This window comes from Saccostrea echinata, unplaced genomic scaffold (genome assembly GCF_033153115.1).
Source record: "Saccostrea echinata isolate AGI-Se365-2 ecotype Australia unplaced genomic scaffold, CSIRO_AGI_Sech_v1 ptg000016l, whole genome shotgun sequence".
NCBI lineage: Eukaryota > Metazoa > Mollusca > Bivalvia > Ostreida > Ostreidae > Saccostrea > Saccostrea echinata.
In genome coordinates this window covers 28,476,544-28,490,010 of record NW_026889765.1, presented here as the reverse complement: position 1 = coordinate 28,490,010, position 13,467 = coordinate 28,476,544, and the positions used below count along the sequence as shown (strand labels likewise).

The following is a 13,467-nucleotide window of genomic DNA, read 5'->3' as shown; positions in this document are numbered from 1 at the left end:
TCCAGGCTATATCTACTGTCCAAACCATTACATTCCTCTCTCCTTAAATCCAGGCTGGTATCCACAGCCCACATATGTAATTAGACACATAGAGGTCACATGCATCATCTGAAGCATGACATGGTATGCACCATCCAAACCATAGTCAAAAGCTTTTCAAGTTATGGTAACTGTATTTTCAATATGAAGAAAACGTAAAAACTATCATTTCATTCGTCATCATGGTCAAGATTATAATAGTTCTTGCTTTATGCCTTTCAAGATAAAGCTTCCTTTCTGAAATATTGTTTTTTTTTATATGAGTTATGATTCAATCTGTAAATTGCTATAGCATCAAAAAATTATAAAAACAAACAATATGCATGTCCTACATGTCATGAAAAAAGATGTGAAAACAGAAGTTTAAATATTTTCTTTATTGAAGTAAACTTTGAATAAGAATCCATATGTACAACACTTCTAATTTCTTCAATGTCATTTCCACTACTGTCTTAGCACATTTCTTTCTTTGAATCCATAATCTGCATATTCATGTGAGTCCTTGTACTTTAAATCCTGCATATTAGAAATATTACATAAATTAATCAAATAATTAACAGGTTTGAGGTTACATCTACATACTGTAAACACACTTTCAGACCAGTGATCTACTGACCGCCCGTCAATAGTGTGCAAATTTTGGACCGGCAGTACCCATATACACACTATAATTTTAGGTAAAAAACAGTTATTTATTGTCTGATAAGTCAAGGGACCAGAATATTTTTCCCTTGGTGCTGAGAACAGCTCAATGTGTTCTTTTGCCCTCGGCTGTTGGCCTTGGGCAATAAAATACATTAAGCTTTTCCCAGCACCTTGGGAAAAATATTCTGGTCCATTGACTGATCAGACATTAAATACATGTAACTGTGTAATATCCATACCTTCCAGAAAGTTGTTCCGTCACGTGTATACATATAGAATCCTTTTTTCTTCTCCCATGACTGTACCAAAAAATAAAAATTCTTGTATTATATTGCTGATACTACTCTTACAATAACATTTGAAGACCAACCCACTGTTATGATTTAATATGACTCTACAACAGTATAGTATGCTGATCCTACCTTGCTGTGGTATTTAGCCCAGTACAATAACCCAAAAGCAACAACATATGCCCTGACAGAACGAGTAGCTAACACTCTCAAATTCTTTGCAAGCCATGGACTCTGAAACAAATACCAATATTTAATGTACATTTTCTGCATACATAATATGATCTTGATTGTTTTAAAAAGGAACCCTTAGAGATCCAAATATTAAGAAAATATTGGCAAGGACATTTTTGCCATTAAATCCTTTGATTTTTTGCTCCCTAACAAAATTATAAAATACCCCCCCCCCCCAAAAAAAAACAGTCAAACATGTATTGAGCGACCTAACCAGGGAAGTTTTAAAAACTCATATATGACAGATGGTTGTCTTATTACGGAATGTTTTTAAGTTTTGTGTGAGTTATTGGTGTGTAAATCACTAAGACTTGTCACGTAGGCATATTTCATGAAGTGCCTGAAGATGACAGCCTAAATATATATATTTTATATATATAATAAAAAATAACAGAACGCCAATATAACAGTTTCAATTAATTATTCTCATACTTTGGATTATATATATGTGTGTTTGTGGTGGTCAGACGGGGTCGATCGCCGGTGGCCAGATAGCACAGTTGGTAGAGCACCTGACTAAAGATTCAAGGGGTCTTGGTTCAAATCTGGTCTGGTCCGTCGTATCTTTCTCCTCTCCTTTTACATTTATATGGAGATGTACTAACTTGAGAACCATGCACACTTTCTTGTGCACACTTTTTCTCAATGGGTGGATCTGTAATCTCAGCTGAGATTTGGCTTGCTGCAAGTCTGTAGCTCGCTTCAGGTCTAAAAAATTAGGATGGATAACCAGAAAGCTACAGTGCCATCCAGTGTGAAAAGTGTATATTTATTGCGCACAAAAAAGTAAGCCATTTCTCGATTTATATCTCTGTACATTTAAGCTGCCGTCTCCAAATATTACTAACTGTGTGTTCTTAACATATTCATTTACTACTTCTACAACAAAACTATGTATCAGTTGTGCATGAAGCATATTTGACCCATTTGTCTTGCCACCCGAAATGGCAGGTTAAATAGATGATATTTTCAGTGATCTCAATTTCATGCCCAAGAAGGCTATTAATAATTATGTGGGGAATGTTTTAATGTAGAAGTAGTAAAAGGATACTTATGACCACCACAAATAAAAACCGATATGGAAAAGAATCTAGTGATGAAGAAAAGAAGGACATAGTCACCTCAGGTAAGCGTTGCAACCCATAAGCCTCTTGTATAGTTACCTTATTTGTGGTTGGCATATAGTCTTTTTCAACATTTAACGAATGCTTAAATAGGGAATACCTAACTAACTACATCTTCATACTTCTATGAAAGTTCAGCTGCTTACCATTACTTTGGACAGTGATCCCTCCAGCATGTTTCCAGGAAACTGATAAAATTTTCTGATCGCACTTGTTGGCTGAATTTTTGGCCGAACTTCCATCCTCGGTTCACCTTTCGCTAACACTTGGTCTTGCAACCAGATCTTTCGTCGCATCCGATCCTCTGCTGACATTTTCTCACCCAATCTATCCCGCTCATACGGAAGGTGTTCAATATTAAATGGTGGGAACTGACTGCCATTAAACTTAAATATCTTCTCTGCATCCGAAATTGGCAAGGTGTTTTGTCTGAATTTGATAGGAATAAATTTTCCTCCTGCGGAGGCAAACCTTGGTTCCGATAACCTTGCCATTTTTCAGGCAGGATGTTGTGCATACACTATAAATGAGAAAACCTTCTTGAGTGTGAAAATAAAATCCGGATTAATGTCGAGATCCCAAACGGTGATATATCATTTTTATAACTCGTTAAAATCTTTAAAACGTTATAAAACGCAGATATTTATCACATCACATGAAAATAGAATAAAACAAACTATTTTATCCACTGGAATTTGAATTATACCCCCCTTTCCCAGGAAAGAATCGTATAAATAGAATGCTATTTGCACATGCAACATGACTAAAACTTCAATTTGCAAAACAGGCCTTCATTAAGATCACATCAGGAATCTATCTTCATAGTAACATACATGTCCATGATCACATATAAATATATAATTCTAATTCCCAGTAGTTGTATGCAGCTGCAAGTTTTTTTGCAATTGTTTCTAGCAGACCCATAAGATATAATTTTTGCAGCAGGGTTTCCATATCCAGAGATTTCAATGTTTCTAATTTTCATACAGTAAATAATCTCACGGATGCAGCAAGTTTGTAGACTCTTTAATTCAAAGCCAGCCACATAAGCTAGTCTGAAGCAGATGTTTGCAGGAAGGTGATGGTTGGTATTTTCTCTTACTGCCAAAATATGTTCCGACTTGTGATAACTTTTGTCCGAGTACCAATACGTACATGTAGCTCGTATATATGTGCATGCGTAAGAGTAAAGGAGAAAATTTATGGCTGGACCAGGAATCGAACCAAGGACCCCTGTATCACCAGTCAGGTGCTCTACCAACTGAGCTATCCAGGCCAATATCCACCACCCAAACCATTTACATTCCTCCCTCCTCAAATTATCTTCAAACTCCAAGACACAACCCATTTCCCCTGGGCAGGACTCTCACCTGCAAGTCCAGGATCCTGGTCACAAAACCAAATTATTTAAAAGGAAAGGAGAAAATGTACAGCTAAACTGGGAATCGAACCTGGGACCTCTGTATCACTAGTCAGGTGCTTTACCAACTGAACTATCCAGGCCAATATCCACAGCCCAAACCACTACATTCCTCCCTCCTTACATTTTCTTTGTCCTTAACAACACAACCCAAGTTCCCATTTGCCCCCCGGCAGGACTCCCGCCTGCAAGTCCAGGATCCTGGTCACTGCACCAAATTATGTAACTTGGAATCGAACTTGGGACCCCTAAATACATGACCCAATCCATTACACACATACATGTATGCAAAAAAAATGAACTGATTGTTAGTTTATTGAGTTTTTGATCCATTTATTATCTTCATTTTGCTCTAATGCATCATAATGAAATAATTAACGGTATACATTAAATTCCTAGAATGAAGAAACAGAAGTCAAACTGTTGATTAGTCAGAGTAAAAAATGAACATTGCAAATTCTATTACAATGTATTATATTGGAATCAATAATACATTGAATTTAAAGAATATATATATATGTGTGTGAGGACCGTGTGACATACAGTACATGATAAAATTCATTCAGAAGTGAGTTTAATACTTTTGACACTGTGAAGTGTTTAGGCCACTTTAGGGATTATAATTTTTTGAAGATGGATAACACAGTCTTGGCAGCTAGTTGTCCTGACATTGTGAAGTTATTGAGGATTATATTTTTTTGAAGTCTGATAGCAGATTCTTGGCTTTTACCGTAGTCATCTCGACACTGTGAAATGTTGGGGATATTTTTTGAAGTTGGATAACAGAGTCTTGGATAGCTGCTAGTCATCCTAACACTCATCCTAACACTGTTAAGTGTTTGAAAATTATAGTTTTTTGAAGTCAGATAGCAGAGTTTGGGCTGCTAGTCTTCCTGGAGACCCCATCACACCACCACCTGTAAAAGAATTCAAAATTCAGATTATCTTAAGCACTAAGCAAACACCTTCATTGTAATGAACAGATGAAACTACATGTACACATTTGGATTGAATTTTTATAAATTAAAATTACTGGTATTTAAAGATGGGAAATAAAATTACAATTAATGACTGTGCCTATCAGAACCATCACCTTAAGGTTCATTGTTACTCCGATAAGAGAGATAACTCTTAATGGGATAAAATTTTATTATTGCTTTATAAATTTGTTAAGTTTGAATTCTTTTTTGACCAATTTTTCCCCTCAAGCTATGCCAAAATTTTGCATTTTACTTATAAAATACATTTCTTTTGGAAAAACCATGAGTGAACAAAGGGATTATGAACTTTAAATCAAATTCACATTAAAGAGGTGAGGATAATAGAAAGAAAAATGCTAGAGAGAGAGAAAGAGAGAGAGAGAGAGAAGTCAAGTGGTCATAGGAGATTAAAGTCTTATTTAAATCACCTGGATGAGCTCCACTCCCTCCAAGATACAACCCTTTTAAGGGGGTCCTATAATTACTCAGCTGACTTGTGGGGCGGGTCATAAACAGCTGGTCTAGCGACATGGAACCATGGAAAATATTCTAGAAGCCAAAAAAAATCAGAAATAATATTTTAGAATATGCACACATAATGCTGAAAGAAGTCATTTGATTATTATTCAAAACAGTTAAAAATAAAACTTTCAGACATGTTAATTCTCCCCTCCTAAGGCAATGGGCACACAGATGAAAATCTACCCCCCCCCCCTCACCCAGAGATGTAAAATCATTGTACCTACCCCACCTGTCAATCCAAACACCTGCTCCAGATCTGGTGGGGTCAGTATGTCTCTTCCCACAACACTCTCCTTAAAGCCAGGGGCATACTGCTCCACAATATCAAAAACTATCAAGACAAAATTAACAAACATGTCTGCATGCAGTCTATTTCCATTGTTTGTGTGAAATACTGTATACAGAGTTATTTTTGCCTTGTGTTATTTTTGCCCTATCAAACTTTCAAATGATTTTGCTCCATTTTAAATTCACCCAGCCACAATTGTTACAAGAGAGATCACTGTCTCTGTTGAATTTGTCCTACTTTGAATCCACCCACTGTATAATGAAAGGGATGAAAATAAAATGGAGGCCAAAATTTCCCTGTGTATAGTATTAAATAACACCTTTCTTACCGATAAAAAAATAAGCTTAGTAGGCGACATTTTTCAGTACTACTTACAAACTGAAGGATCCTACACAAACTGAAATCTAAAACATCCCAATTACCATTATCAGCATAAGCATTTTTATCCTGCTCTGTCCATCCTTCCCCCTTGAGATGATAGGGTGTATACTGTGTGAACATGAGGCAAACATGAGCTCCAGGGGGCGCTAAGGTAGGGTCCTTGCTGGACGGAATCACCATTTCAATCATAGGCCTGAATCATGTACCCAATTTCATACGAATTATGTTCACAATGAGATATTGTCACAAAAATGAATTTTACAAACATTGTGTAATTTATCTGCAAAATGTGTAAGTTACAAGAAAAGTGTTTTAGATTAAAATAATAAATGTACTTGGAACATACAGTGAACATCATTCACTTTTCAATATCTTGAACACCATATGGATATGCGGAAGTGAGTTGATGGTTCAAACCTCATTAGAATACAAGTTTCAACTTCTATTATCTCAAACTCTTGGATATCTCAAAAGATTTCTGACAGTCCTGCCACATTTGAAATTTTGAGGTTTGCCAAATTTTTAACAAGACCTACAATGCTAAACAGCTTACTTTTTGGAGTACATTCCTAACTGAGCATCCAGGTATGCATCATGGATTAGCTGGGTGTGTTCACAGTTAAGGTGGATAGTACATTGATGATGTGGCATTGGTTCGTTCTTCTGTACATTAGGATCAGCCGTAAAATCTGGTAGTCTGCTCAAGGCAACTATTTATAAACAAAACAGATCAAGCCATATCAAAATTTTATGCTGTGTATATTTTGTTAATTAATAAAAAAAATGTACAAGTATCAGAATGGATCTTTATAATATAACTTTTAAATTTCATTTGCCCAATGAAAAAAGAAGATAATGAAATGGAGATCGATGACTCACCATTGATCTTGGTTACAGGGGAGGTAAAATCAAAAGCTCTCACACTGTCCACTAGATCTTTGGGGAGTTTGTTCTAAAATAATATAAATATGTATATTATTATGTGAATAATTATAACTTGCATTAGAGATTGATTCCAAGGGCAAGTTCTCTTATCACGTTCAATCAGCTGAGCTACAGATAAAAATTTACCTTTTCAATGAGATCAAGAAATGTGATCTTTGGACTTGCATTAGATATCACTGCTTTGGAGTGAAGTTCTTTACCATCTGCTAACACGACCCCTTGGACGGCATCATTCTTTGTAAGAATTTCTTTCACTGGCTGAGAAAAGTAATCATTTATTAAATCTGTTTGACACTGAATGTCTTGTATAATCTATTTCTGTGTTTTCTCTTACCTTACTTGTGAAGATATCAGCTCCGTGGTCCATTGCACAGTTACAGATGGCCTGTGACACTGCCCCCATGCCCCCCTCCACATATCCCCATGCTCCCTTCTTTCCCTCCAAACTACCCATCACATGATGAAGAAGGACATATCTTCAATACAAAAATTACATTAATTTAATAATAGACAGGGTCATGTGACCCCATCTAAAAACATATGAAGCCTCTAATCACTCTATGACATAGTGAAAAATATCAAAGGTCAGTAACTTGCATTATGCCTATGTATTATTTCTTAGTGGTTAAATAAGTTTTTTTTCCTGTTTGCATCACATCAAAGTTTTAAAAATTAACAGGAGGGAATAAATTACAAATCAAGACATATTTAGACAAGAAAATATTGTAAAATTATGTACTAATTTAAGCTAGAGTCAATCATGACACCTTCTGTGCAATAATTGCTTTGACCATGAGGTTTACCATATTGTTCAGAGACAGTACAACAACCTTTATGACCCATAGAGCGCATATTGTATGCAGTGTGTGATCAAAGTACAAATACCGGTATAAGCTAGGGATCAAATTACATTTATATATTTAGAAGATGTCGCTGCAGCCAGTCTGTAAAAAATGAATGAAGTTTGTGAGAAGTCCCACAGACAAGAGTGGATTCAGGACCCCTGTCGTTTTTAGGATGGTGCGATCAGAGATGTAAAGAATTAAATAACAAAGAGGTCTAAGACATTTCCAGTCAAAAACTGTTCTAACTGACATGCATGCAAGCATTTCATTTACATTAAAATACAAAAAAATACAACAGGCTAATTCTGAGAATTTATGTTTCTTTCTTAAGTTAAAGAGACTCATCTTAAGTTTTATTACATAACTCATATTACATGATTGTTTGATCTGGAAACCATTTTATGATGTAAATAAATTTCAGACCTAGCATCTTCGAACTTTTGATCTCAAAATCAATTAAAGTCTTCTTTGAGTCATGAGGAGATGTGATATAAAATTTCATTGAAAAAGTTCAAAGAAAACTTAAATTATCATTTTGAAACCATTTTATGCAAAAAAAGAATTTTTGATGTTGGCCTTTCACCTTTTGACCTTGAAATCAATTGGGGTCTTCTTTATGTCATAGGGAATTATGATATAAAATTTCATTGTAAAACCCAAAGGATTTTTAGAGATATCATCCAGAAACTCAGGTGTTACAGAATGACGTAGAGACAGATGGATAGACAGACCCAAAATAATAACTCACATATTTAGCAGAAGTATGGGATAAAAATAAACAAACAAGCAACCATTTTCACAAATCTAACCACTAACACATGCAGGTACATGCATACTGGTACTGTACCAGTATCAGTTTGCTCAAAATTCTACATAACGTACATAAAAACACAACTGTTGACATCTTGATAGTTAACATTACCTTTAACAACTTGTAAGGTAAACATCTTTTGTTATTTATGCTAAAAATAATAATAAAACCCAGTGCTTATAAAGATCATCTGCATATATTTTAAGACAATAATGATATTTCAGATGGACAAATATGTCTAGGAATTATAAGTCCATACCCACTGCCCTGTGATTCGGGGGACATCATGGCTCCTATAACAGAATCTGTGGCCAGTGTGGCCTTTAGGGGCTCCGACTCAAACCATCTATTCAAAATCTGAAATGTTACAAATCATTCTCTTTTAGTAAGTACAGCATCTGATAGTTAGCAGATTTAAATATTATTGTTGTAGAGCAACTATTTATAAAGGATATACATGTAATATATTTATTAGGGATCCACCAGCAATACAACTTCTTTACAAGGAGCAACCAGTAGAGATACGATGTTGGTATGTTGTATAGGGATGTTGTTATGTTGTATAGGGATGTTGTTATGTTGTATAGGGATGTTGTTATGTTGTATAGGGATGTTGTTATGTTGTATAGGGATGTTGTTATGTTGTGTAGGCCAAAGTATTTATACAGTACTTGTACTGAGAGGCCACAGTTCTGGTCAAGGACCCTCTGGACCATCATCAAGTAAACATGGACCATCATCAAGTAAACATGGACCATCATCAAGTAAACAGATAGACATTAGTTGTGGGTTACGAGAAAAACCGTATATTTGTTGTGAGGCCCCCAGCAAATGGCACTATACCTCCTTTGGTTTATTATAAGGTATCAGCAATAAAACCAAATGTCTTTATTCCTTTTTTATACAACAATGAACCTAAGCAGTACAGTACCTTTGTTGTGGGGGCTGTCATCAATTCATAAAAAGCATCACCATCTTTTCCTAATGTCTTTACTGCAACAAAAAATAGCAGCTACCTTACAATTCTTACTTCTAATATGTTGAAGAAAATTCACTCTGACTTAATCTGTTTCATTAAAGTACATCTTTATATATAAATTTGTATATATAAATCTGTAGAACTGTTACATACATGCATGTATATCGTATAAGTGGAAATTTTAGTGGGATGCAAATTTAGTGATTAATCCCCAAAAATTGGTATATATTTTTAGCAAGAAGTAATTTTAGTGATTTTATAATGTCAAGAGAAATAGCATATAACAACCAATATGGAATAAATTGTAAGCGGTATTCAATTTTAGCGATCTCAGAACCCTCACTACTAATGCCAAAACTGAATCATTGCTAAAAATTCTGCTTATACAGTAATTTACTGTTTTCTCCAGAATGAAGGTATAATACATACAGGATTTCAGCAGAGTTTTGATAGCTGGTAATGTTTTCAATGTTTCTCTTATTTTTCCACTGGTCAAACTTGGCAGATACGGGGGAGGAGAATCCAACAGCGGGTCAATGGCTGTTACAATGTCATCAAGCTGCTTCTCATATTCAACAAAACTCTGTAGTTAAATGGTAGAAAATTTATTTTAATCATATTTTTATAGAAGTCCTTGTTTAAGTGTTATTCACTAGACATATTGAAAAATAAAGTCATTTATCATATGATTCCTTTTTGTCATTAAAAGGAGAATACATAGAGATCTGCCAAGGATTCAAACTCTGAACTCTGCACTTCCATGTACAAACTAATCTATCAACCAGGTGATAATATATATATTTAATTTATTATACTCATGCAGCCAAATCAATTCTCCCTCTTCAAATTCCATCCCTTCTTCACCCATCCAATAGAATGATTTCAACACACAATGTTCACATACTTGGACTGTCATATAGAAAGTAAAATATCCATCAGAAACTTACTTTTGCATCTTTTTCAGAAAATTGTGCGATCTGTCGGTAAGTTTCTGCATGATCTGGTCCGAGAGTTAGTGAGGAACCTTTGCCTGTTTTCCCCAACAATGGGGTATAAGAGCTAGGATTTCGTAGGTAAACTTTCAGTCCATATTTCTAAAATTAGAGAATCAAACATGAAATTGCACATGTATATCATATACGTCTCCAGTTGCTGTTGTATGTTTCATCATTCACACACTGTGATTGACTTTTTTATTCTCTAACATATTGGAGAAACTCTAATGAGCAATTGATCGGTAGCCATGACCATGACCTGAAAAGCACATAGTAGTCACAAACAGGTTCTTTTCAAACCATCCATGTAAAATTAGTCAAATTTGAATTTAAAATTCTCCAGGACAGGTCTTGCTTGAAAGCATTACTTTGAAATATATTTGAAGAATATAAGTTACACACATTGGTATACAGCATCCCAGGTAAAACTCTTAAGTCTGTGTCCCTAAGGGAAACAGTAAGACCAATCTGATTCATCTATTAGGGAATAAAGTTACTTGGAAATGGTTTCATTCCTTTAAAATTTTTAATATCATTTCCCATCAAGAAGATATACACATACATGTACATGTAGATCACAGGCAAAGCACGACTATTAAAAATATACATAACAAGCATGTTAGGTTAATGCTGCCTTTCTTTGATCCACCAAACATATAATAAAGCTTGGTCCATAAAACTCCATATGCATTTTCTTGTGACTTAGAAGTATTCTTCCTTTTAATATCAGGGAGTTTGGTAACAATACTGAGTATTTACCTGTTTGTCTTTGACTTCAACAAAGAGGCTAACTAAAATCATTACAAACAGTCATACTATCATTTCAATGTACATGTAATAATTACCAGCCTGCTCAAAGCTTGATATACTGTATACAGGGAAATTTTCACCCCTGTTTTATTTTCACCCCTTTTGCTAAAGTTGCAAGAGGGAGAATTTAAAATGCAGCCAATGAAAAAGAGGACAGAATTACCTCTTTAACACAACTGTTTCTGGGTGAATTAAAAACTGGCAATTTTTTTCTCAAGCATGAAAAAGCAAAAATAAGCATGTACACAGTACATGTATATCATTTGTTACTTTAAATTTAACATATAAAATTTCGGTCCTTATTTTCCAATCGTTAAATGTTATAACTTAAAAGGTAGAAAAATAATAATGTAGAAGGAGATATTCTCCTGGGGATAAAATTTTGTTGATTTGTGATACAAATTTCTTGGAGACTTAATTCCCTTGTGACTTGTTTTATAAAAGAACCACATTATATATGCAACCATATTAAAAATTTCATTAGGAATCTTATACGCTTTATAGAAGATATCAACAAAAGAAACTAAATTTAATCCTGACCAATATTTTTCAAATTACATTTATAGTACTTGCTGTCTGATTTACCTTTAATTCCAGATCTTCTACAATCTTTGGTCTCAGTAAACTTAACACATAAGATGCCCTGGAAAATTTAAAACCTGCAACATAAGAAATAATGCATGTAATGACTACTTTGCAAAAAAACTGATACAAAATTTTAAATGAATAAATAAGATTATGTTTTTACAAAATGAAAATTTTGAAAACCTGGCACAATTTCTTCTGTGACAGCAGCGCCTCCTATGACATGACGTCTCTCCAGCACACAGACACGCAAACCACTTTTAGCTAAATATGCTGCCTACAAATTTTATTACATAATTCGTTATTTAAATAGGTAAGTAAATATTAATACCAAGTATTCAATAGGTTTCTTCCTAGCAGACAATTAGCTTTTTTTCTCTTTTAATATATATTTACATCCAAAGCAAATATTATAAGTTATAAGTCAATTGTGCACCAAATTTTGAACTAATTATTTGCAATACTTACAGACACCAATCCATTGTGACCTAAAATGATTAAATTTTCGTAAATATAATTTACTTATAATCATTTCCATTTATACTTTAATGAAACATCTATAACTAGCAATTACCTGATTTTATTGACAGAAAAATTACAATACTAAATACTATGGGACAATATTTTTGCAGGGACGTTTGCTAACGGGATAGGCAAGTTTGCAATATCTCCTAAGTTGCAGGATTTTGTAAGTCAAATAATTATTGTCTCTAATGCTATCAAATATAACCTCAGAACAAAACCTTAATTTATCTGTCAAAAAATTATTCAATATTTGTTGATAACACTGTTTATATACTCATAATCTTAGTATAATTTTATTTCGAAATCAACACATGCCCCTGATGGGTCATATTTCTGATAATTCGCCATATTTGGTGGTTGTTTGCTTTAGATTTAAATTATTTTGCTGTGTTTGCTTTGAAATTTATTAAAACTTCATTCCAATTAACAAAAAGAATAAAGTACATTTATCCGAAAACAACTTTTTACTAGGAATAAATGTAGTTTGAAAAATTTGTAGTGTTGTGTTGGACATTTTGGTCAAATAAACATGGCGCTAAAGAATTTGCTTTTCTCATTAGTATATACATTCCTGACTTTTGCAAGTAGAAAGTTTCTTCGCAAATAAATTGTAGTTTATCTGACCCTTGTTTTGTGTACATCAGTATATAATGTCCATGTGAAATTAACCATTGGAATTATAGGTCTATAACCCCATGATCCCACTCAGTGTAATCAAACGTTTCTCAAAATCCACTGGCATTTATTCCTATTTCGCAATCTACCCGGATGTAATGATTGGCTCTGTAACTGTAACATGATTTCTAACATGAATCAATGACGCAATGATTTTTCTTCATACCTGCACCAACCACAATTACATCGTAGGCCGAAGACTCTTTTGAACTAAAGTTTGTTGAAGCAGTGGAAAAATGACGAAAGAAATTATAGCATTTCAAATTTCTTTGCTCTTTTAATGCATAACCAAGAAAACGTCTAAAATGCATTGTTTGACGGTTTATAGATGTTGATCCTAGGAGGCTGCCATTTCTAGGTCATGTGACTTTTA

At 34.2% G+C, this 13,467-nt stretch overlaps 2 protein-coding genes across 2 annotated transcripts; both read right to left on the bottom strand.

Moving 5' to 3' along the window:
• Positions 1 to 397: 397 nt before the first annotated feature.
• On the bottom strand, positions 398 to 2,863 carry LOC133189090 (uncharacterized). Its single transcript, XM_061324521.1, has 4 exons — positions 2,479 to 2,863; positions 1,107 to 1,208; positions 924 to 983; positions 398 to 555 (listed from the first exon to the last, which is right to left on the bottom strand). Exons 1-4 carry the CDS (start codon positions 2,824 to 2,826, stop codon positions 484 to 486), a joined length of 582 nt encoding a protein of 193 aa, XP_061180505.1. The 5' UTR covers positions 2,827 to 2,863; the 3' UTR covers positions 398 to 483.
• A 1,276-nt stretch (positions 2,864 to 4,139) lies between these two features.
• Positions 4,140 to 13,445, bottom strand: LOC133189089 (pyridine nucleotide-disulfide oxidoreductase domain-containing protein 2-like). Its single transcript, XM_061324520.1, has 16 exons — positions 13,261 to 13,445; positions 12,363 to 12,382; positions 12,078 to 12,171; positions 11,895 to 11,968; positions 10,452 to 10,598; positions 9,934 to 10,087; positions 9,457 to 9,518; positions 8,785 to 8,882; positions 7,204 to 7,345; positions 6,996 to 7,127; positions 6,804 to 6,876; positions 6,478 to 6,634; positions 5,966 to 6,117; positions 5,479 to 5,585; positions 5,161 to 5,281; positions 4,140 to 4,669 (listed from the first exon to the last, which is right to left on the bottom strand). The coding sequence occupies exons 1-16, from the start codon at positions 13,403 to 13,405 to the stop codon at positions 4,599 to 4,601; spliced, it is 1,749 nt and encodes a 582-aa protein (XP_061180504.1). The 5' UTR covers positions 13,406 to 13,445; the 3' UTR covers positions 4,140 to 4,598.
• Between the last annotated feature and the right edge of the window lie 22 nt (positions 13,446 to 13,467).